This window comes from Garra rufa, chromosome 21 (assembly GCF_049309525.1).
Source record: "Garra rufa chromosome 21, GarRuf1.0, whole genome shotgun sequence".
NCBI lineage: Eukaryota > Metazoa > Chordata > Actinopteri > Cypriniformes > Cyprinidae > Garra > Garra rufa.
The window spans coordinates 5,677,980-5,699,196 of record NC_133381.1 but is presented as its reverse complement, the minus strand read 5'-3'; the positions used below and the strand labels follow the sequence as shown (position 1 = coordinate 5,699,196).

General features: G+C 33.2%; 2 protein-coding genes across 2 annotated transcripts in view; both read left to right on the top strand.

The window, feature by feature from the left end:
• Window positions 1-1,267: 1,267 nt before the first annotated feature.
• LOC141296083 (solute carrier family 22 member 3-like) lies at window positions 1,268-8,300 on the top strand. Its single transcript, XM_073827364.1, has 11 exons — window positions 1,268-1,750; window positions 2,781-2,884; window positions 3,010-3,164; window positions 3,453-3,621; window positions 3,764-3,881; window positions 5,049-5,155; window positions 5,269-5,483; window positions 5,576-5,684; window positions 7,377-7,489; window positions 7,583-7,682; window positions 7,766-8,300. Exons 1-11 carry the CDS (start codon window positions 1,358-1,360, stop codon window positions 7,848-7,850), a joined length of 1,668 nt encoding a protein of 555 aa, XP_073683465.1. The 5' UTR covers window positions 1,268-1,357; the 3' UTR covers window positions 7,851-8,300.
• An 839-nt stretch (window positions 8,301-9,139) lies between these two features.
• The window catches only part of LOC141296260 (afadin-like), a 14,930-nt gene continuing 2,852 nt past the window's right edge, over window positions 9,140-21,217 (top strand). Inside the window, exons 1-18 of the mRNA XM_073827526.1 lie at window positions 9,140-9,280; window positions 9,962-10,154; window positions 10,241-10,350; window positions 10,434-10,575; window positions 11,473-11,675; window positions 12,297-12,442; window positions 12,533-12,627; window positions 15,076-15,338; window positions 15,460-15,603; window positions 16,994-17,189; window positions 17,300-17,376; window positions 17,904-17,978; window positions 18,786-18,851; window positions 18,934-19,007; window positions 19,120-19,238; window positions 19,716-19,907; window positions 19,984-20,063; window positions 20,150-20,308. Of these exons, the coding sequence (XP_073683627.1) occupies window positions 9,140-9,280; window positions 9,962-10,154; window positions 10,241-10,350; window positions 10,434-10,575; window positions 11,473-11,675; window positions 12,297-12,442; window positions 12,533-12,627; window positions 15,076-15,338; window positions 15,460-15,603; window positions 16,994-17,189; window positions 17,300-17,376; window positions 17,904-17,978; window positions 18,786-18,851; window positions 18,934-19,007; window positions 19,120-19,238; window positions 19,716-19,907; window positions 19,984-20,063; window positions 20,150-20,308 (2,475 nt within the window). The remainder of the gene's footprint in view (window positions 9,281-9,961; window positions 10,155-10,240; window positions 10,351-10,433; window positions 10,576-11,472; window positions 11,676-12,296; window positions 12,443-12,532; window positions 12,628-15,075; window positions 15,339-15,459; window positions 15,604-16,993; window positions 17,190-17,299; window positions 17,377-17,903; window positions 17,979-18,785; window positions 18,852-18,933; window positions 19,008-19,119; window positions 19,239-19,715; window positions 19,908-19,983; window positions 20,064-20,149; window positions 20,309-21,217) is intronic.

The window sequence follows — 21,217 nt, the reverse complement described above, 5'->3', positions numbered from 1 at the left end:
GATTTTAAACATAATACGCTAACTAATATTTTATATTATTGCAGGTTTCAATAGAAAATAGAAGGATCTTAGTACACATCTAAGATTTGAGGAATTAAAGGTCCACTGAAGTGCTTTGAAACACGCAACATTATTCTATGTGGTGACCAAAGTTTTACTGAAACAGGAAAACTAGGCAGGAAATATTGCACAGCCCACTTTTTTAAAATAGCCAATAGCATTCCATTTATATCTGCTTGGGCTGTTGAGCTCGGTAAAAGCCGCTTATAACAGCCATAGTCTAAAATATTACCCCCTAGATTCAATATGAAACTCTTACTAAAACAAAATAGTGATCATAATCATGCTGAGGCTGTGTAGTTTAGTACATGCCGACCCGTGCATTTGATCTGCTCCATGCTTATGTCTCTGGACCGGAGCCAAAGTCCGGAGTAGACTGCGAGCTGACATAACGCAAAACCAGACCGCCTTTGCCCCAATGAAAAGCACATTTACACTGTCTCAATCATTCCCTATCCCCTACATTTTGCACTACATGCTATTCACCATACTGATCTCAGCCACAGCTTCAACTACTATTTGTAGTGTTGGGGGCGGGACGCTACAGATTCTAGAGAGCATTTGATTGGACAGAACGTTTGATGAGAAGCTGAAGTGCAGCGTGATGTCATCAAAATCGTTGATTCATATTTGCAGAAGTGAGAGACTGTAAGTTTTGAATGCTCATATCTTGTAAACGATAATTTCGTCATTGTTTTGGAGCAGATAATTTATTCATACTAAAATCCCAAACACTTTTCTAATTTTGATTCATGGGGACTTTAAATGCTTTTCAAAGCGCGACAGCAGTTTGCAATGTCAGCCAATGAAACGCCCCTTCTTCCAAACCTCCACCTCCAAATATATTCCAGCCAATCAGATCACAGCAAACGCGAGGGCGTTTTTGTGATTCGCTAAAAAAACGCGGGCTGCTGCTCTGTATCCAGTCAATATATCGAAAACCGAGAGAGCTGATTTCTCACAACTGTTTTGATTGAACTCTGTCAGGTAAAAAGAACATTTTATGTATAGTATGAACAAAAATCTCGTACGTAACCTTTCTTTAACACGTTACACAAGTTTTCAGGAATCTCAAATCGTTTCTGACTAACTTATGTTTCCTCACATGACGCGGGGGAACTTTGAACAGGTTCTTAACGTTTCATAGCTCCACCTCCGCAGCCCTTTAAATGCTCCTGCGTGACTTACTCTGAGTCTGAAGTATCTGCGGTAAACCACTCCAAACTGAAGTGTCAACAACAGTCTGTATGATAACATAGGGATTATTATAGAAACCGCTTCCACCAAGACTGAAAAGATGTCTAATTTTGATGAACTTCTCCAACATGCTGGTGATTCCGGGTTGTATCAGAAGAGAATCTCTCTCTTAGGGTCTTTGCCTATTTTGCCGCTCGCATTTGTGCTAATAGGAGTTGTATTCTTAGGGTACACGCCAGATCACTGGTGTAAAACCACGGGTCTCCAGGACGAATGTGGTTTCTCTGAAGAGCAGGTGCGGGATTTGACAGTTCCCCACACGGGATCCCGCGGCGCGTTTAGTAAATGCGTAAAGTTTGACGCGCTTTGGAACGAGAGCGCGCTCACATGTAATGTCTCCATGGACAGGAGCATTTTCACCAACAGCTCACATTTATCCTCTTGTAATGAAGGCTGGACCTTTAATGAGAACCGGACCACCATTATAACAGAGGTGAGAATCTGTTTTGTAGCAGCTCTTGCTAAAGAATTGACTTCAAACTGAAATGAATGTAGGAAATCATTAACAAGCATTTGCTTGCCTTGCGTTTGCATGCTTTAAAACCTAACTGATCGGGTGAACATCACTCCTTAAATGTTTAAATATACACTTCTAATCAAAATTGTTTGGACAGTAAGATTCTTTTTGTGTTTATTAAAGAAGTCTCTCCTGCTCACCAAGTCTGCATTACAGCAAAAGTAGTAGCTAATACTGTGACCTATTTTTACTATTTAGAATAACTGCTTTGTAAAATAAAATTATTAAAATTTAATTTATTCCTGTGATCTCAAAACTACATTTTAAGCATCCAGTCCAATATTCCGATTTGCTGCTCAAAAAACATTTAGTATTATTATTGTGTTGTGAATTGGTTTAGGTTTCTTTGAACACAAAGTCAAGAAGAACAGCATTTATCTTCGGTAACATTATAAATGTCTTTATCATCACATTTGATCAATTTAATCCGTCCTTGCTAAATTAAAGTATTAATTTCCTTAAATTCCTTCCCAAAATATATAAATAAAATTTATACTGGCCCTAAGCTTTTGAATGGTATAGTGTTTAAAGTTACTGAATGCTAATCTTTGTGTCTTTCTATTGATCAAAGAATCCTAAAAAAATGTACTCAACTGTTTTTAATATTGATATTAATAATAATAAATGTTTCTTGAACGGCAAATCGGCATATTAGAATGATTTCTGAAGTATCATGTGACACTGAAGACTGGAGTAATGATGCTGAAAATTCAGCTTTGATCTCAGGAATAAATTACATGGTAAAATATATTAAATAGAAAACAGTTATTTTAAATAGTAAAAATATTTTACATTATTACTGCTTTTGCTGTGTTTTGTATCAAATAAGTGCAGGCTTGGTGAGCAGAAGACTTCTTTAAAAAAAATCTTAATCTTAATCTTAAATGTGTAGATGAGCCTCTAATTATGTGTAGTGTTTTAACATCGTTGTCCTCATGTACCCTAGTTTTCATTGATTTGTGAAGACTCTTGGCTTGCAGACCTGAACCAAGTTTCCTTAGCTGGAGGGTTTTTTATAGGTGCCCTAGTGACTGGATACCTAGCTGACAGGTATTTTTCATATGTTATCATGTATCAGCATGTTATATTCAATGTGCATAAAGCAAATCAAGTTGCATTTACTATCATGACATAAATGCATTCCAGCTTAACAATAATAAGCATTTTCTTTACAGGTTTGGTAGAAAATCATGCTTTATTGCGTCAATATTTGGCCTTGGAGTTTCTGGGATATGCATTGTTTTTTCACCTTATTACCCTCTGCTCCTGTTTTTTCGATGTTTGCAAGGCTTTTTCGCCAAAGGCGCATGGACCGCCACATATGTGTTAGGTGGGTGCATAAGATGCCTTACTATAGCTGTTGTTAAGTACATGAATTAACATCAGGCTAAAACTCCAAATCAGTAGTTAAATATAACTACTTGGACATACTTTGATTGTAACATCACCACAAGTGGTTTTACGTTGCATTTATGCATTTGTTAGACACTTTCATGCATTGCATACAAGTTACACATTTTATCAGTTCATGCATTCTTTGGAAACCAAAACATTGACCTTGGAGTTGCTAGCACTGTCTGAACTACATTTCTTGATATTTTTTCCTTTTTTGAAACAGTTATCGAATTCTTTGGATCAAACAACAGGAAATTTGTCTCCGTTATGTCCCGTACTCTGTACTCGTTGGGTTTGGTGGTCCTTCCTGCTCTGGCGTATTACATTCCTTCATGGAAAAACCTACAGCTGGCAATGACTCTACCGACATTCATCTTTCTGAGCTATCACTGGTAATTGCTTCCAGTGGAACGATAGCATATTTATGAGTTATTCTTAATCACAGTTGAAACGAAGGTTCTCTTTAGTCGTTCTACATTTACGATTCCATCATACATCGCTTGCTGGGTATGGCACACATTAATGTTGTAACAGGGTTATTCCAGAGTCTCCCAGATGGTTGCTGTCTCAAAGGAAGACAAAAGAAGCTGTGAAAATTGTTGAGAGCATCGCTAAATGCAATAAAAGATCACTTCCTGAAGACTTTCAAGAGGTAATTTGACCCAGACTGTTTATCAAACTCATTTGTAGTAGAACCAATGTTTGTTTGTTATATTCCTACATATGAGTTTGGATGTCTTAATTACAATATGAAATGGATTTAACTGATTTAGACTATTTTTAGATTTGTATTTAAGTCTAACTGTAAAAAATTGGCCTATATATATATATATATATATATATATACATATATACACACACACACACACTACCAGTCAAACAGTAACTCACTTTTGCTCACCAAGCCTGCATATATTTGATCCAAAGTACAGCAAAAAGAGTAATATTTTGAAATATTTTTACTATTTAAAATATCTGTTTTCTATTTAAATATATTTTAATATTTAATTTATATTTAATATATATTTTTTTACTCCAGTCACATGATCCTTCAGAAATCATTCTGATTTGCTGCTCAAAACGCATTTATTATTGTTGAAAACAGCTTAGTAAATTTTTTTCAGGTTTTTTTTTATGAATAGAAAGTTAAGAAGAACAGCATTTATCTGAAATGGAAATCTTTTGCAGCATTATAAATACCTTTATCATCACTTTTGATCAGTTTAAAGCATCCTTGCTAAATAAAAGTATTGATTTCTATATTTCCCCGAATAAAAAAAGGAATAAAAAATAATATGATACTTTGATTTCAAGCTTTTGAATGGTATAGTGTATAATGTTACAAAAGATTTTTATTTCAGATAAATGCTGATCTTTGGATCTTTCTATTCATTAAAGAATCCTAAAAAAAATTACTCAAATCAAAAATATTGATTTAAAAATATAAAAAAAATAAACACTAAAATTATAGTATTTTTTTTTTAATTAAAATGTATAAAAAGATTAAGCTTTTCTTCATCAACAGTATGCCGAAATGTTTACAAACCAAACTCAATAGTGAACATTCACAATTAAAACATTAATTTAACAAATATTTGGAAACCTCTCCAAGAAAATCCGTTTTTCCAATAATTATTTCACTAAAAATAACATTGTATAGTGGAACCATACAAATTTCGTTTTTGCTCCAGATTACATCAGGGATTAGTGCTTGTGTCTGTGTACAACAATGTATCTCACATAAGTAGTCTTCTACACCATTACTCTGAAAAACATTGTTACTATATTTTGTTGGAACTATTTTGTGTTGATGTTTTAGATGGATCTTCTGATAGAAAAACAAGAGGAAATCGTCCGCCCTTCATATAAAGATTTATTTAAAACTCCCAAAATGAGAAAACACACCCTCATCTTGTTATATGCATGGTAAACTGCCCCTGAATACACCTTTTTTTATGCAATTGTTTAACAGTATTGGACCAAATGCACTATAACTGCAGTATGACATTTATGGCTGTTGTTGCATCCTCTTTCTGCAGGTTTACCGGTGCGGTGGTGTTCCAGGGTTTGGTGTTGCGTTTAGGAATCACTGGAGATAATGTTTTCCTAGATTTTCTCATCTCAGCTGTGGTGGAGCTTCCAACTGGAATTATATTTTATTTCTTAGTCGACCGAATTGGCAGGCGACCTCTCATGGCAACAGTCAATTTCATTGGAGGTGCTGCTTGTTTGGCTGTGCCATTTATTCCACAGAGTAAGCTACAACCCCAGACACATTTTGGCAGTTTGTTTAATGTTTTATTTAAAAACGTGTAATTTACAGTGTTCATCAATTTCTTTTTCAAGATATTTCATGGCTCAAAAGAACCATTGCTATTATCGGAAGACTCGCGGTTGCAATTGGAAATGAGACTGTGAATTTTGCCAATACAGAACTGTATCCAACACCGCTCAGGTATTTTAAGTCTTTTGATATGAAATGAAAACTGAAATTAAAGCCAGATATTTGCATTTTTGGTCACACTTTAGTTTGGGGACCAATTCTTACAGTAAACCAACAATCAACTGACTTTTGCCTCAAAACTTCTATTTTGCTGCTTATTAATAGCCTAGTTAGTGTGGCAGTTGTTAAATTTAGGTTTGGGTACCAGGATTAAAAGATCTAAATATGGTCATGCAGAGCAAAACATTAATTTGTGCTTTATAATTACTAATAAACAGCCAAAATACTAGCAGTATGCATGGTAATAAGTAACTATATAACAGTGAGAATTTGACCCTAAATTGTTTCAATACCATTTTTGGTTGCATACTGTTTTTTTTTTTTTCACATTGGGGCTTGGGATCAAACCAGAGACTAAAACTTTAAACAACTTCTCCCTGTTTATCTTTCTAGCTACATAAACTAAAATTGGCACAGTCCTTCAACCTCTTCTGTTACACTCTTAAAAATAAAGGTGCTTCACGATTCCATGGAAGAACCTTTTATGTTTGAATGGTTCCATAAAAAATCTTTCAAATCTGAAGAACCTTTCTGTTTCACAAAAGGTTCTTTGTGGCTAAAGAAGTTTCTTCAGATTAATAAAAGGCAAGAAAGAGATGGTTCTTTAAAAACCTTTGACTGAATGGTTCTTAGTGGAACCACAAATGGTTCTTCTATGGCCTCGCTGTGAAGAACTTTTTCAAGCACCTTTATTTTTAAGAGTATACTTGAGTTTCTTTATCTTAAATAGTAGATGAATATCTCAATGATTTATCTATCAATACCATGGAAATGTGTAAAACACCTTAGCAGTACATTAGGAACTACTCACACGTAAATGTTTTCAAAAACATATTTATATATTTTATTTACCTTCAAAATGTCCAGTTCTGCAAACTAAATTAGAATTAATGTAGTTTTGAGTCAGACTGTTTAAAACATTTGGGCAAGGCCTTGAAAATGTATTTTGATGAATTTTCCTTTTCTTGATCAGTATTTCATGTGACACCTTATTTTAAGGGCCAATTTCCACTATTAACTAGCATGCATGTTACTAGCGTATTGGGTGTTTATTAGTACTTATAAAATGCATATTAATACTACCATACTAAAACCTACCGTACTAATAAGCAGCAAATTAGGAGTTTATTAAGAAAAAAGTAATAGTTAATAGCTAGTTGAAGGTGAGAATTGGATCTTAAAATAAAGTGTGACCATATTTCCTTATTTGTGACCCTGGAGCACCAGAAACCTATGGATCAATATTGAAGTAGAGATTTATACATCATCTGAAATATTTGACTATTTGAAAATCTGGAATCTGAAAGTGCAAAAAAATTTAATATTAAGAAAATTACCTTTAAGTTGTCCAAACGAAGTTCTTAGCAATGCATATTACTAATTAAAAATTAGGTTTTGATATATTCATGGTAGGAAATTTACTAAATATTTTCATGGAACATGAACTTTACTTAATATCCTAATGATTTTTGGCATAAAAGAAAAATTGATCATTTTGACCATACAATGTATATTTAACTATTGCTACAAATATACCCACGCTACTTATGACTGGTTTTGTGGTCATTAATGTAGTATTTCTTTAAAAAGAAATTAAATGCTTCTTTTTGTTAGTAATTTACATATTTTTCTTGCAATTTACAGAAACTTAGGTGTATCTGTGTGCTCTTCAGCTAGTGACATTGGGGCGGTTGTTGCTCCATTTATTTTGTACAGATTAGCTAGTATTTGGCAAGAGCTTCCCCTCTTCGTCTATGGTGAGAAGTCATTTCAATCTCAGAAATCGAAGCACAAATAATATCCTCATGTTTATTATCAACTCACGTTTCTCTCTCTGTCAATGTATACAGGGGCCATGTCTGTTCTCTACAGTGGACTAGTAATGCTTTTACCAGAAATGAAAGGTGTTGATCTGCCAGAAACTGTGGATGATGTGGAAAACATGAGAAGGTAGGTTTAGTTTTGTTTTTAGTTCACAAATAATAGGTCATAGCTTTTAGTTTAGTCTATTAATAAAGCCATATGTTCTTTAGCAGGCGCAAACACAAGGAAAAAGATGGGGCTCAGTTTCCTGAAATAAACATTGTTCCAATGAAAGCAACTGAGAGAACACCCTAGCAACTATTTCATATGCAAACAATATATGTAGTCATATTTATAGCTGATAGCATATCCAATACTGTAATATTACCATAATATTATATATGGGACCCTGGACCACAAAACCAGTCTTAAGCAGCACAGGTATATTTGTAGCAATAGCCAAAAATGCATTGTATGTGTCAAAATCATCATTCATCACTTTTATGCCAAAAATCATTATGATATTACATAAAGATCATGTTCCATTATATTTTGTAAATGTCCTACCATAAATACATCAAAACTTAATTTTTGATTAGTAATATGCATTGCTAAGAACATCATTTAGACAACTTAAAGGTGATTTTCTCTTTTTTTTTTTGCACCCTCAGATTCTAGATTTTTAAATAGTTGTATCTCAACCAAATACTGTTCTATCCTAACAAACCACACGCCAATGCAAAGCTTATTTATTCAGCTTTCAGATGTTAAAATGAACCTTATGGCTGGTTTTGTTGTCCAGAGTCACATATGCAGCATGCATACAAAAGACAAACCGAACGTTTACATGCATTTAGATGCTTTTAGACAACAACAGATTTTTAAATAAGCTATATTCCCACACTTTTAATACTTTATTTGTTGATTATATTTCTTTTGTTCATTAAATGTTTACCCTCATATTTAATATCTAATGTGTCTATATATTTTTTTCATTGTTCATGTTCTGGGCGATGTAGTCTGTTTTATATTCATGCTCATAACTCACATCCAGCCAGCCATGAAACACACTTTTAATGATGAAATGCTTTTTATCAGCACACAATAATTTATGTTAATTAACATGTGACCTGTAAATTATCTTTCATTGTTATATGCTAGTGTCTGAATCTGAACAAAAGGGTAAATTGTTATTTTGGGCATGTTTAGCAACACCCAATCTAGACATTTTAGTTAAGCAGAGCAGATTTTTTTTTTTTTTTTTCCCCACTATATTTCAGTATATGGCATATATTGGACAAAAAAACCCCAGCTCACAATCCAGTGGGCTTGAATGGACAAATTAGGGCAGTGTTATTGTAGCCCTATACATTAGGACACCGTGAGAAATGAGGTTGGCCTATAAACTACTGTGTGTTAATGGGATAAACCAATTTAAACAATCAACAATCAGTCTGGATGTTAATCAGGCTGGAAAAAATCAGTGCCGGGCATTTGATGTGAGGTTTAGTGAGCCTCAGAAGCTCTGGTTGCTTCATTTTGATACCAAGTTGGTTGATTATTGTAAAAAAAAAAACAATCTGATAAGCTAAAATCGCAAAGATATGAAGCAAAAGCGAAGAAATGCCATTGATTCCGGTCATGACCCTGAGACGGGTCTAGAAGAGCGCATGAGACTTCAGGAAAACATCCGACTGTGGAATTCAAACCAACTCAGCCTGTTTGAGATCACTGAACCTGATGAGGTAAATGCTTCTTTTTAAAGATTAGACTTTTGCAAATAGGGTTTTGTAATGTTAGAACTACAATTTTACACTTTCAAACTGTTATGAAAAGAAATGTTTTGCACTTTAATAGTCTCAAGTTTCTACTAAATTTCATAAGGAGAAAGAAGTAAAACAAAAACCATAAATTTGAAGAATTTAATTCTTTATACTGAGATCTTTGACTTTCGATTTAAGACTGTTGTGTTTTGGCAAATCTGAGCACATTTTGAAGAATATTTCAGATCTCTTCAGGAACGTGTGAGGTTACTGGGGTTTATCATGAGAAAATCTAAGATGTATAACAAACATTGCTGTCTAGGATTTTCCATTTAATGTAATTGTTGTGTAGTATAAATATTGCGATTTAAAAATGGTTAGTTTACTTACATTTTAATAAATTACTAATTCAAATTTTTATCAAAATATATATTTTTTTTGTTTAATTTACTTTGTTCACATTTTTCATTTCATCTCATTGCTGTCTAGAATAAAAAATGAGATATTACAGACGATTGATGTGTTTGTTTGTTTTTTTTTTAATTTAGATTGCATATTGCATTTTCTATTATTCTATTATTGCTGGTCGGATAAATTGAGATTTAAAAAAAAAATAGTTAGCTTCGTTCTATCTTCAATTTAATGATCTTTTTTATTCTTTAGGACTCTGTATTCCATGGAGTTGTTCGTTTCTACCTCCAAGACCATATTTCAGGGAACTGTGCCACAAAATGCATTTGCATTTTGAGCACTTCTTCCACACAAGAGGTCATTGAAACCCTGTTGGAGAAGTTTCAACATGATGGGACCTCACAACCTTTCTCATATTCATTATATGAGGTCTTAAAAAATCAAGGTGATAGCAGGACTGAATTTAAGGAGACATTTTTGGAGACATTACTCACTTCCATTCACTTAATGTTTTGTGTTTTTGCCATTTAGAGGAAAGAAAACTGGACCTTTCAGAAAAGCCCTTGCTGGTTCAACTCAGCTGGAATAAAGACACAGATGGCCGATTTGTCTTGAGGAGAGACAGTTGTGTAACTTTACAAGTGTGTAATGTCACTTTCATTATATTAAATCCATTAGTTGTTATATCAAATATGTAAGTTAAATATGATTTGTTTTTTCTTAGAATGGATGTTTGGAAAATAAAGAAAAAGTTGGAGTAATCGAGAATTTCAAGAGGACGTTATCAAGGAAAGAGAAGACTAAAAACAAACAGAAGAAAAAAGACATTTCTAGCAGTCTCACATCAGAAAACGATGTGTTTCAAAGTAAAACAAGCAGGTAATTAATCACTTTTTGTAATGAACATAGTAAGCAAATCTTAATCTGAAGGAGATTTTCTTTTTAGGAGCATGTGATGAAATGTTTGAAACTTTTTGAGGTTAAAGAGGTTCATTTCTATAATCAAAACAAGACATAAAGTTGTATGTAAAAACCTAATTAGTTTATTGTGGTTTGAACAATTTATATATTTAAAAAAGAAAATCAGACATTTGATGTTTGAGTGTGCAAAATATGCACACATTCTATAGCAAAAATACATAGACACCAGTGAAAATATAAAAGCTAGTATATTTAAAGCAAGAATATAGCAAAGGCACATACAAAACACAAATGCAAAATAAAAAGGTTCTCAAAAGAACTATAACCAGAAAATATAATAAAAAAAAAAAACTGAATCTGTATTTACCTTTTAAATAAAACACAATATAACAACATTACGGTGACATTTTATGCATATTGTAATTTACACTACAAGTAAAATGTCACTTTAATATGTTAATGTAATCGCTGAAGGTCATATAAAATCATAACTAATTAATAAATGTACTGTTGACTGCTTTTTTTATTTTTATTTGCTGAATCAGTAAATCCTTCCAAACTATTTTTCTAAAAGCATGCAAGCTATACTTACAAAGCAACATTGGGTACACCAAAAAAAAAAAAATTTAGTATTCAATATTTAGCATACAATAAGTATATTTTCTCCTGATTACAGCGTGACACAGGACAACTTGGAATTGAAATGGAATCTCTCACTCAGCATTTCTTTAAAGGAAAAAGGTACTGTCTGTCCTGGCATAATAAAATCATCCCATCTGCACAAATACACAATACTCTCTGCTCTTTGGTCATTTATGTTTTGTCATTGATTTCTGTCTCAGATGAGGATTCTTTCTTGCTTGCTGTGATAAATGACATTAACAGCTCCACGATTCACTTCAAGCTTTCGCCTGCGTATGTGTTTTATCTGGTTGGACGATTTTTAACCAGCCAATCTGAGCAGAGGAATAAACCTGAGCAGACTGAACAGAAAGTCTGCATGATATTTGACAAGATTGTGCACTTGATTCAAGACGTCATTCAGGTAGATTAAAGATTGTAATAATACAAATGTGATATACAGTCAAGCCAAACATTATTCTGACACCAGATATAATTTTGGTATTTTTTTTTTTTTACTAGTGAGTGCAGGACACTATAGTTAACTTATGTAAGTGAGGATAGCAAAATGAAGTAAACTGTGACATATTATACCCGAAAATTCTTCATACAGTGGACTGCCAGTAAAATTGATTCAGGACCATAAATTATTAAAGTGTTTTTTCTTTTTTACACCACAGGCACAGACTGAACAAACTTAAACATTGTTTGGTAATTGGTCAACATAGTATTGATTGTTGTGCAAACATTGTCATACTAACAGGCATCTTAATTTTTGGATGATTATAGATCATTACGTACTTTTCTATTAAAGTTGTCTGACATTATCAAGATGAATTTGTTCTGACACAGTTTTAACTCTGAGTTTTTGTCATATTTTATCACGATTTTCTAAACTATAGCAAATAAACTGTGATAATGTGAGAAATGTTGAAGGTGTCTGAATACATTTTGGTTTGACTGTACTTCATGACTTTATACATGGACTGAAAATGATCATAATTCCCTGATCATTTCTTTGATTCTGTCTGTGTTTCCTTTTTAGAAACAGAGGGACATCTCAGTGGCTCTTGCCTTCTGGATGGCCAATGCATCTGAGCTCCTGAACTTCATCAGATGGGACAGAGATCTGTGTCACATCACGTTCCAGGCTCAAAACTCTCTTGCTCAACTTGTGCAGCAGGCTTTTCGGTATGATAGAAGCGTGATTGCATTGAGATGTTTGCAGAAAGGGCGACGCATGTATTTTGAGTGTTTAATTAAGCGTTAATGTTTCCTCAGGTACCTGTCACATCGTCTTCAGGTTGATCTTGAAAATCAATTACCTGCATTCTTTGCTGATGTTAAAAAGGAAATGGCTCAGGCAAAAGAATTAGGTAAACTGTTAAGTAATTGCAAAATATAATGTTTTGTGTACAACCATTCAGACAGACTGCCATATTTTCAATGCATTGCACTGGTCTGCACTGATACAAATTATTTTGTGGTGAATTAAATAATACGGAAAAACAAAAGTAATTTCTACATTAAATAATTTAATTCAGACAAGAATTTAGAAAAAAAAAAGAGTAATTTCAATATTAGTACCCAATTTAAGCTTGTAGAATTTAAAATTTGATCTTGTAAGTAAATTAAAGCCATGATTCTATTGTTCCCATCATGCACTTTGGCATGAATAACTAATAAGGTTACATTTTCTGGTGTTTTCGAGATGTATTAACACTGTTTTATGGTTGCTTTTGTTGTTCGGTTAAGTAACTTGCTGTTTTGTTACATCTAGAGTTAATTTTCTACTAATAATGACCCCCCCCAAAAAACTATGAATTGTACTTGAGGACTGCAGGGCAAACTTAAAATGATTAAGTAGAAAATACTCATATAACTCTAACTGTACATGTTATATTTACTTATTTTCTTAGGTAAGTTTACTTAACTTAGTTAAGTAGATTTTACCTAATTCCATGCTTAAATTTTAATATGCGTGCAAAAAATATACAGTTTACTTTTAAATTTACTTAAGTTTTTTTCAGTGTGGTGTCATTTAATTCAGATTAACAAAACAAGTCTTTTAATTACTTTGCATCTCAGTCAATTGGTGCTTTCTGCAAACGAAGCTTTCTTTACTCAGTATTTTTGTTGTACAAATATGTCGCAAATGATGTTCAAGAAACTTTTAGCAATGTGTAATTGAGCAAAAAAAAAAAAGCTAAACCTTAAAGGAATGGTTCACCAAAAAATGAAAAAATTTTACTGGCATTCATAATGTACTGTAGATGAGCTTGTTTGTTTGTCAGAACAGATTTGGAGAAATGTAGCATTGCATCACTTGCTCACCAATGGATCCTCTGCAGTAAATGAGAGTCCACACAGCTGATAAAAATCACAATAATGCACAAGTAATTCACACCACTCCAGTCAATCAATTAACGCCTTGTGATGCAAAAAGCTATGTGTTTGTGAGAAACAAACCCATCAATAAAACATTTTTGAACGTAAAGGAATAGTTCACTTTCAAAACAAACATTTACAGATTATGCATTCACCCCTTTGTCATCCAAACATGTTCATGTCTTTCTTTTTTCAGTCGTAAAGAAATTGCTATTCATATAATCTCTTCATATAATGTCATTATATGAAGAGAAATCCTGAAATGTTTTCCTCAAAAAACATAATTTCCTTATGTCTAAAGAAAGAAAGACATGAACATCTTGGATGACAAGGGGGTAAGTACATTATCAGTAGATTTTTGTTCTGAAAGTGAACTACTCCTTTAAAACTTGAACTTTTTTTCTGGCTAAAATGCCAGATAGATAAAATAGAGTCCTCTAGTCATAATATTGATTCTTCACTTTAAAAAGTTGGCTTATCTGAGAGAAATATGCACAGATCAAGCACCATTTATGAGCCAAAACAAATCTCTCTAAACAAATGTGACCCTGGACCACAAAACCAGTCTTAAGTCGCTGGGGTATATTTGTAGCAATAGCCAAAAATACATTGTATGGGTCAAAATTATTGATTTTTCTTTTATGCCAAATATCATTAGGAAATTGAGTAAAGATCATGTTCCATGAAGATTTTTTGCAAATTTCCTACTATAAATATATCAAAATGTAATTTTTGATTAGTAATATGCATTGTTAAGAACTTAATTTGGAGAACTTTAAAGGTGATTTTCTCAGTATTTTGATTTTTTTGCACCTTCAGATTCCAGATCTTTAAAAGATGTATCTCGGCCAAATATTGTCCTATCCTAACAAACCATATATCAATAGAAAGCTTATTTATTGAACTTTCATATGATGCATACATCTCAGTTTTGTAAAATTTAACCTTATGACTGGTTTTGTGGTCCAGGGTCACAAATATGTGAGTGCATTTTGATATGAGAGGACAACAAGGGATGGACTTTTTATTATGAGTTATTGTCACCAAAAGTGACGGTTTAAAAAGTAAAGAAAAAACTTTAATGATGAATTTGTTTCTTACAAAGACATTTTCTCACTTTACAAGATGTTAATTGGTGAAATGGATTATTATGATTTTTATCAGCTGTTTGGACTCATTATTATCACTCTGATGGCACCCATTCACTACCGAGGATCCACTGGTGATTAAGAGATGCAATGCTAAACATCTCCAAATCTGTTCCAATGAAGAAACAAACTCATCTTCATCTTGGAAGGCCTGAGGGTAAATACATTTTCAGCAAATTTTTATTTTTGCGTGAACTATTCCTTTTAAGTTGCTTCAGATGATAAAACATCTGGATTAAAGATGCTGTGTACGTTTACAAATAAAGAATCTGTTCTGAATTATCTTAGAAGGCGTCTTGAACACTCTCATAAAGACCATGAGTTTGCTCCGAAGGTGTCGGGTCAACCCTGCTCTGAGCATCCAGCTCTTTTCTCAACTCTTTCACTTCATGGGGGCCTGGATCTTAAACCGGCTCACAGCGCCGGGGTCCACGCTATGCTCAAACTACTGGGGCGAAACTCTACGCCAGCGTCTGAGGCACGTGGAGGCCTGGGCAGAAAGACAAGGGCTGGAGCTGGCCGTCGACTGCCATCTCAGTCGTGTAATTCAGGTAGATGATGAGAGATACAGCATGCAAACTGCTGTTTTGAACAATATTATTTAGATCTTTATCAACATGAAAAGATCTTACCCATCTGTGGTTATTTCCTTAAAAATGTTGCTCCCTTTAGGCGACAATGCTTCTGACCATGACCTCTTACTCGACACGAGACGCCCAGATGATTCAGTCCACATGCTACAAGCTGAACTCACTACAGCTGAGAGCACTGATGAGTAAAAACCACTACAGCCCAAACCAACCCTGCTTTCCACCCGTAAGTGAAGAAAAATGACAACACTTATCAAAATCAAAACTGCTACAATTGAAATATTTTCTTGTTTTATCTTCCAGTGCAAATATCTGAATATTCTTAAATCTAGATCATTTAAACTAAGAAGAAATATGGCATGAGATATTAAGTCAATTAAGACTTAAGTCAATTAATAAAAAGTTTCTTACACTCACCAAGGCTGCATTTATTTGATCTAAAAGTAGGTAACATTGATAATAACAATAATATTGTGATAACGGCGTTGATATGAAATAGCAAAATACATTTATAATGTTTTAAAATATTTCTGTCATTTAAAATGTTCTTATCTTCCAGTACAAATATCTAAATATTCTTAAATCGAGATGTTTTAAACTAAGAAGCAAGATGGCATAAGATATTAAGTCTTGTTTTCTGAAACATGTATCAAAATGAAGTGAGTTTAAGATTAAAACATGAAAAAACATGATGGATGTGGTCATAAAAATAAAAATAAACTTGTCTTGTTTTAAATGTATTTTTCTTACCCCATTGGCAGATATTTTTCTTGTTTTAGGCTTAACAATTTTGATACATTACATTTCTCAAATCTAATTATATTAACTTGAGAAGCAAAATAAGATAAAGTCTTGTTTTCTGGAAAATGTATCAAAATCAAGACAGTTTAAGCTTTTAAAAATTAAAAAAAAAAGAAATACACCAGTCAGTAGTAAGTTTTTGAACACTAAGATTTTTTGTTTTTTAAAGAAGTCTCTTCTGCTTACTAAGCCTGTGTTCCATTTCATATAAATGCTGTTCTTCTGAACTTTCTATATATCAAAGAAACCTGAAAATAAATCTAAATGGATAAATGGATAGTTGTTTTTTTTTAGCTGGAAATCAGAATATTAGATTGTAATGATTTCTGAAGGATCATGTGACTGGAGTAATGATGCTAAAAATTCAGCTTTAAAATAACAGGATTTTAAAATCTAAAAAGAAAACATATTTTAAATAATAAAAATATTTGAAAATGTAACTGTTTTGCTGTACTTTGGATCAAATAAATGCAGGCTTGGTGCAGGCTTCTTCAAAAAAACAACAAATCTTACTGCTCAAAAACTTTAGACTGGTAATGTATATGGTCAGGAAAAATTAGAAAATATGTTCAGAAGAATAAACTTGTTTTTGCTTTAAATTAAGTTTATTTTCTTATCCATAACCTTGAACTCAATTTTCCTAAAACTTAATATTGACATTTTGCTTCTCAAGCAAATATACCTTGATTTAAAAATGTTTGTAAATTTCTATAGGAAAACAACGCAATAATACTAAGGAAGAAAATATTATTTTGCACTGTAGGCATAATTGTCTCGCTGAAAGACGGTGTCTACATAGATTTTGTCATTCATAGGCACTGATAGAGCGTGTAGCCACTTTGGCAGAAACAACAACAGATGTCCTGAAAGAAGAGGGTGGAGAAATTCGACTTGAAGAAGAACTGGACCTTCACCTGCCTTTCCTGTTGCCTGAGGACGGATATTCATGTGATTCCATGCGTGGCATTCCCAAGGGATTTCAGGAGTTTTTAGAGCCCATCTGTCACAAAGGTAGCATTATCTGTTTTTCTAGTGATAGTCTAGAGTCAATATATATATAGATTTAAAATTAATAGTTAAAGACACATAAATCTTTAATTTTCTTTTTGCATCTTTTCTAGGTGTCTGTAAATTAATTTCCCATTCCAACTGTGTCGGGACTTGGACCATTTTCTTTGGCCCAAAGGATTTAACTTGGGTATGTTGCCAATTTACAGATAGTCATGGATTGTTAGTGTAGGGAGCATGGGGAAACACGAAGGAGCCATGAAAGTCAAAACAAGCCGAACATTGAATAAATCAAACTGTGAAACAAGGAAAAAACAACCTCTAGGAACAATGTTTAGACAGGACAAAGAAACCGAGGAAAGGCAGGGCTATAAATACTCAAACGAGGACCTAATCAGGATCATTAACTAACACAGAATAACTAATCAGGGCAACTCAGGAACATGACCAAATAAGGAAAAACAGGAACATGGATGTGCCACAGATTGTATTAAAGTTATTAATTCCCATAAAACAGCCAAGAATTAACACCGTTATGAAGTAGTAAGGAAACTTGTCCTCATTCATCTGAAACATCTGTACTATAAAGGAGCTGTTAATGTTTTTATGTTTTACTTCTGAAGCTCTTCTGAATTAATTCTCTTAATACACTCACTATAATTAAGCTGACATATCTGAACACTGAACACAACAGTAATTTTATTTTGTCAATACTAGAAACCTGAAGCAGTGAAAATAACTCTAAAGAAGCCTTTGCATGGTGGAATGGGAATGAGCATCATAGCTGCCAAGGTAAGTGCTATTTAAAGTAATTATGGTAGTTTTTTTTTTTGTTTTTTTTTTTTTACATGAACAGAACGCATTACAATTAATGTGAGTTATGAAATCAGATTACTTTTTTCAAGTAACTAGTAAAGTAATGCATTACTTTTTCAAAAGTACATCAGTAACTTTTTGTTTCCTTTATGCATTTAATCCCATTTTTTAACCAATGTCTTTGCTAAAACTTATTTTAGATTAACATTTGTGCTTCATTGTTGAACTTTCTTTTCCTAGTAGTTCTACTATACAGATGTGAATTTACTTTTCCTTCAGCCTTAGGCTTATTCATTTCACTTTTTGGTGAGAAAGGGCTTTTACTTATTACTTGCTGAAAATCAAACTTTTTATATAAAAAAAAAAAAAGCCTTGCCCAGATTTAGAAAGTAACAGAAATATAATGTAACACATAAATTTCCATAAAAAGTAACATAATGAATGACTTTTTTTAATGCAATATTGTAATTACTTTTAAAAGTAACTTTCCCCAACACTGAACATGAACTTAATCAATAATCAAAACTTATACTGCGTTTAGTTGTCTTGGTTAATGTGAATTTCAACATTTAAGTGTGTTAATATTCTGTTCAATGCGCTGTCAACTATTAAACAAACAATTTTTAACTAAAGTTAACAAATAATAATAAATTCTGAAGAAATATATCACTCATTTTTAGTTTATGTTAGCTTATGTGACAAATTAGACATAATCTTATAGCGATGCATATATCAGAACTTATTTTACAATTGTCTGTGATCAAATTGATTTTTATCTTTCAGGGTGCTGGTCAGGATAAGCTTGGCATTTTTATTAAATCTGTCATCCAAGGAGGAGCAGCAAATGTGGTCAGTTTTATAAGGCAAATACTGAAAGCGTAAATCATGCGCCTATTTGCATTATATTATATATTGTTGTGTTTTGATGAAGGATGGCAGATTGAATCCAGGAGATCAGTTATTGAGTGTGGATGGCAAAAGTCTTGTGGGAGTGTCACAGGAAAGGTAAAATACTCTTTAATATAATTTAATTATTTAGTGTTTTTAAGCCTAATGTGCATGACTAGATCTGATGCACATTTGGAAGTGAAAACTGATTTTTAATAATTGTTTTCAGGGCTGCAGATATAATGACGCACACTGGATCAGTTGTAACACTGGAAATTGTCAAGTCAGCAGCTGTATATTATGGTTTTGAGGGAGTATTTACCCAGACGCCACAAACAACATGTAAAGGTGCTGAATGCTAAGCAAATTACATTATAACACACTGCACTGCAATTTTACGATTATATACGATTTTCCCTTGTTTTCCAGTACAAGTATTTAATTGTTCTTAAATCAAGATAAATTAACTTCAGAAGCAAAATGACAAGAGAAGTCCTGTTTTCTAAAATTGTATCAAAATGAAATTAGAAAAAATCTTCCATATCTAGCATGCACTGGCAGATATTTTTTTCTTGTTTTGGGGTCAAACTCGCTTAATTTTTTTTATGCATTTTCAGAAATCAAGTCTTAATATCTTATGTCATTTGGCTTCTTAAGTAAATGTAATTTAACTTCAGAATGTTTAGATATTTGTGCTGGAAACGACAAAATACTAAGAAAACCATTTGAATACTTAAATACTTAAATTCACTTAATGCTTGTACTGTATAGCCAATATATAACATATGGCTTTGATTATATGCTTGCTTGTTTCACATTTGTTAGATCATAAGAACAGTGGACCGTCCAAGCAGACGTCCAGTGTCTCTGATTTTCACAACAGTGCCGAACCATCTGTTCCTGGTCCATCAAAACCATCAGAAACCTGTTTGCACACAACTAGCAGAGCGAACACAAAACAAAACCAGAAATGGCTCAAGCAGAAACTGGAGTATCGTTCTAATCCAAACCTGGCATGTGAGTGTTTATATTGTCACTTAATTGTGTTGTTTGTTTTTGGCATAAGCTCTTATTTTAATTCAATCTTCATCAGATGGCCAGGGAATGCCTGTTAATTCAGTTCCCACTGAAAAGATGACGTTATCTTTCTCCACCGACAATCTCTTGGATTCTGTGAGTACAGATCAATGTTTTTTGTTTATTAAGATAATCACCTTTATGAACATTCCCATGTTTTTTTACTGTTGAACTCACCTCAGGGGAAACCCAGAATCACTCTTTCAAACACGGAGACTTTTCACAGGGAATATCTGACCCTGCCAACATCCAAACCACACAGCAATAAAACACCAAGAACCACTGAACATCCTCCGCATATTGATAGATTCTCCAGGGATCAGCACAAGATCAACTCAATGGTATTTGTGTGTTACACTTCCTGTCTTTTTCTATTTGTTTTATTGCTGTGTTTGATATTTGTGCTTTCATAAGCTTTGCATTAGAAGCAAAATCTCTTGGCAGATAGGGAAGACCAGGGCTAGTTGTCACATTTATGTATGTGACTCTGGACCACAAAACAAGTCTTAAAGGAGAAGTTCACTTCCAGAACAAAAATTTACCATCTTAAAGAAACAGTTTTTTGAGGAAAACATTTCAAGATTTTTCTCCATATATTCTATGGTGCCCGCGAGTTTGAACTTCCAAAATGCAGTGGAAATGCAGCTTCAAAGGGCTCTTAACGATCCCAGCCGAGAAAGAAGGATCTTATCTAGTGAAACGATCAGCTATCTTCAAAAAAAAAAAAAAAAAAAACATTTATATACTTTTTAACCTTAAATGCTGGTCTTGTTTAGCTCTGTATTCCGGTTCATGACAGTTAGGGTATGTCAAAAAACTCCCATCTCATTTTCTTCTCCATCTTCAAAATCATCCTACATCGCTGCAGAAGTACCGACCCAATTTTACAAATTGAACATGAAAAGAAAATGAGATGGGAGTTTTTTGACATACCCTAACTGTCATGAACCGGAATACACAGAGTTCACGCAGAGCTAGACAAGACGAGCATTTAAGGTTAAAAAGTAAATAAATTGTCCATTTCTTTTTTGAAAATAACCGATAGTTTCTACTTCTAGTTTCACTAGATAAGACCCTTCTTCCTCGGCTGGGGTTGTTTAGAGCCCTTTAAAGCTGCATTTAAACTGCATTTTGTTAGAAATCCTAAAATGTTTTCCTCAAAATGCACTATTTCTATAAGACTGAAGAAAGAAAGACATGAATGTCTTGGATGACAAGGGGGTGAGTAAATTATCTGTACGTTTTTGTTC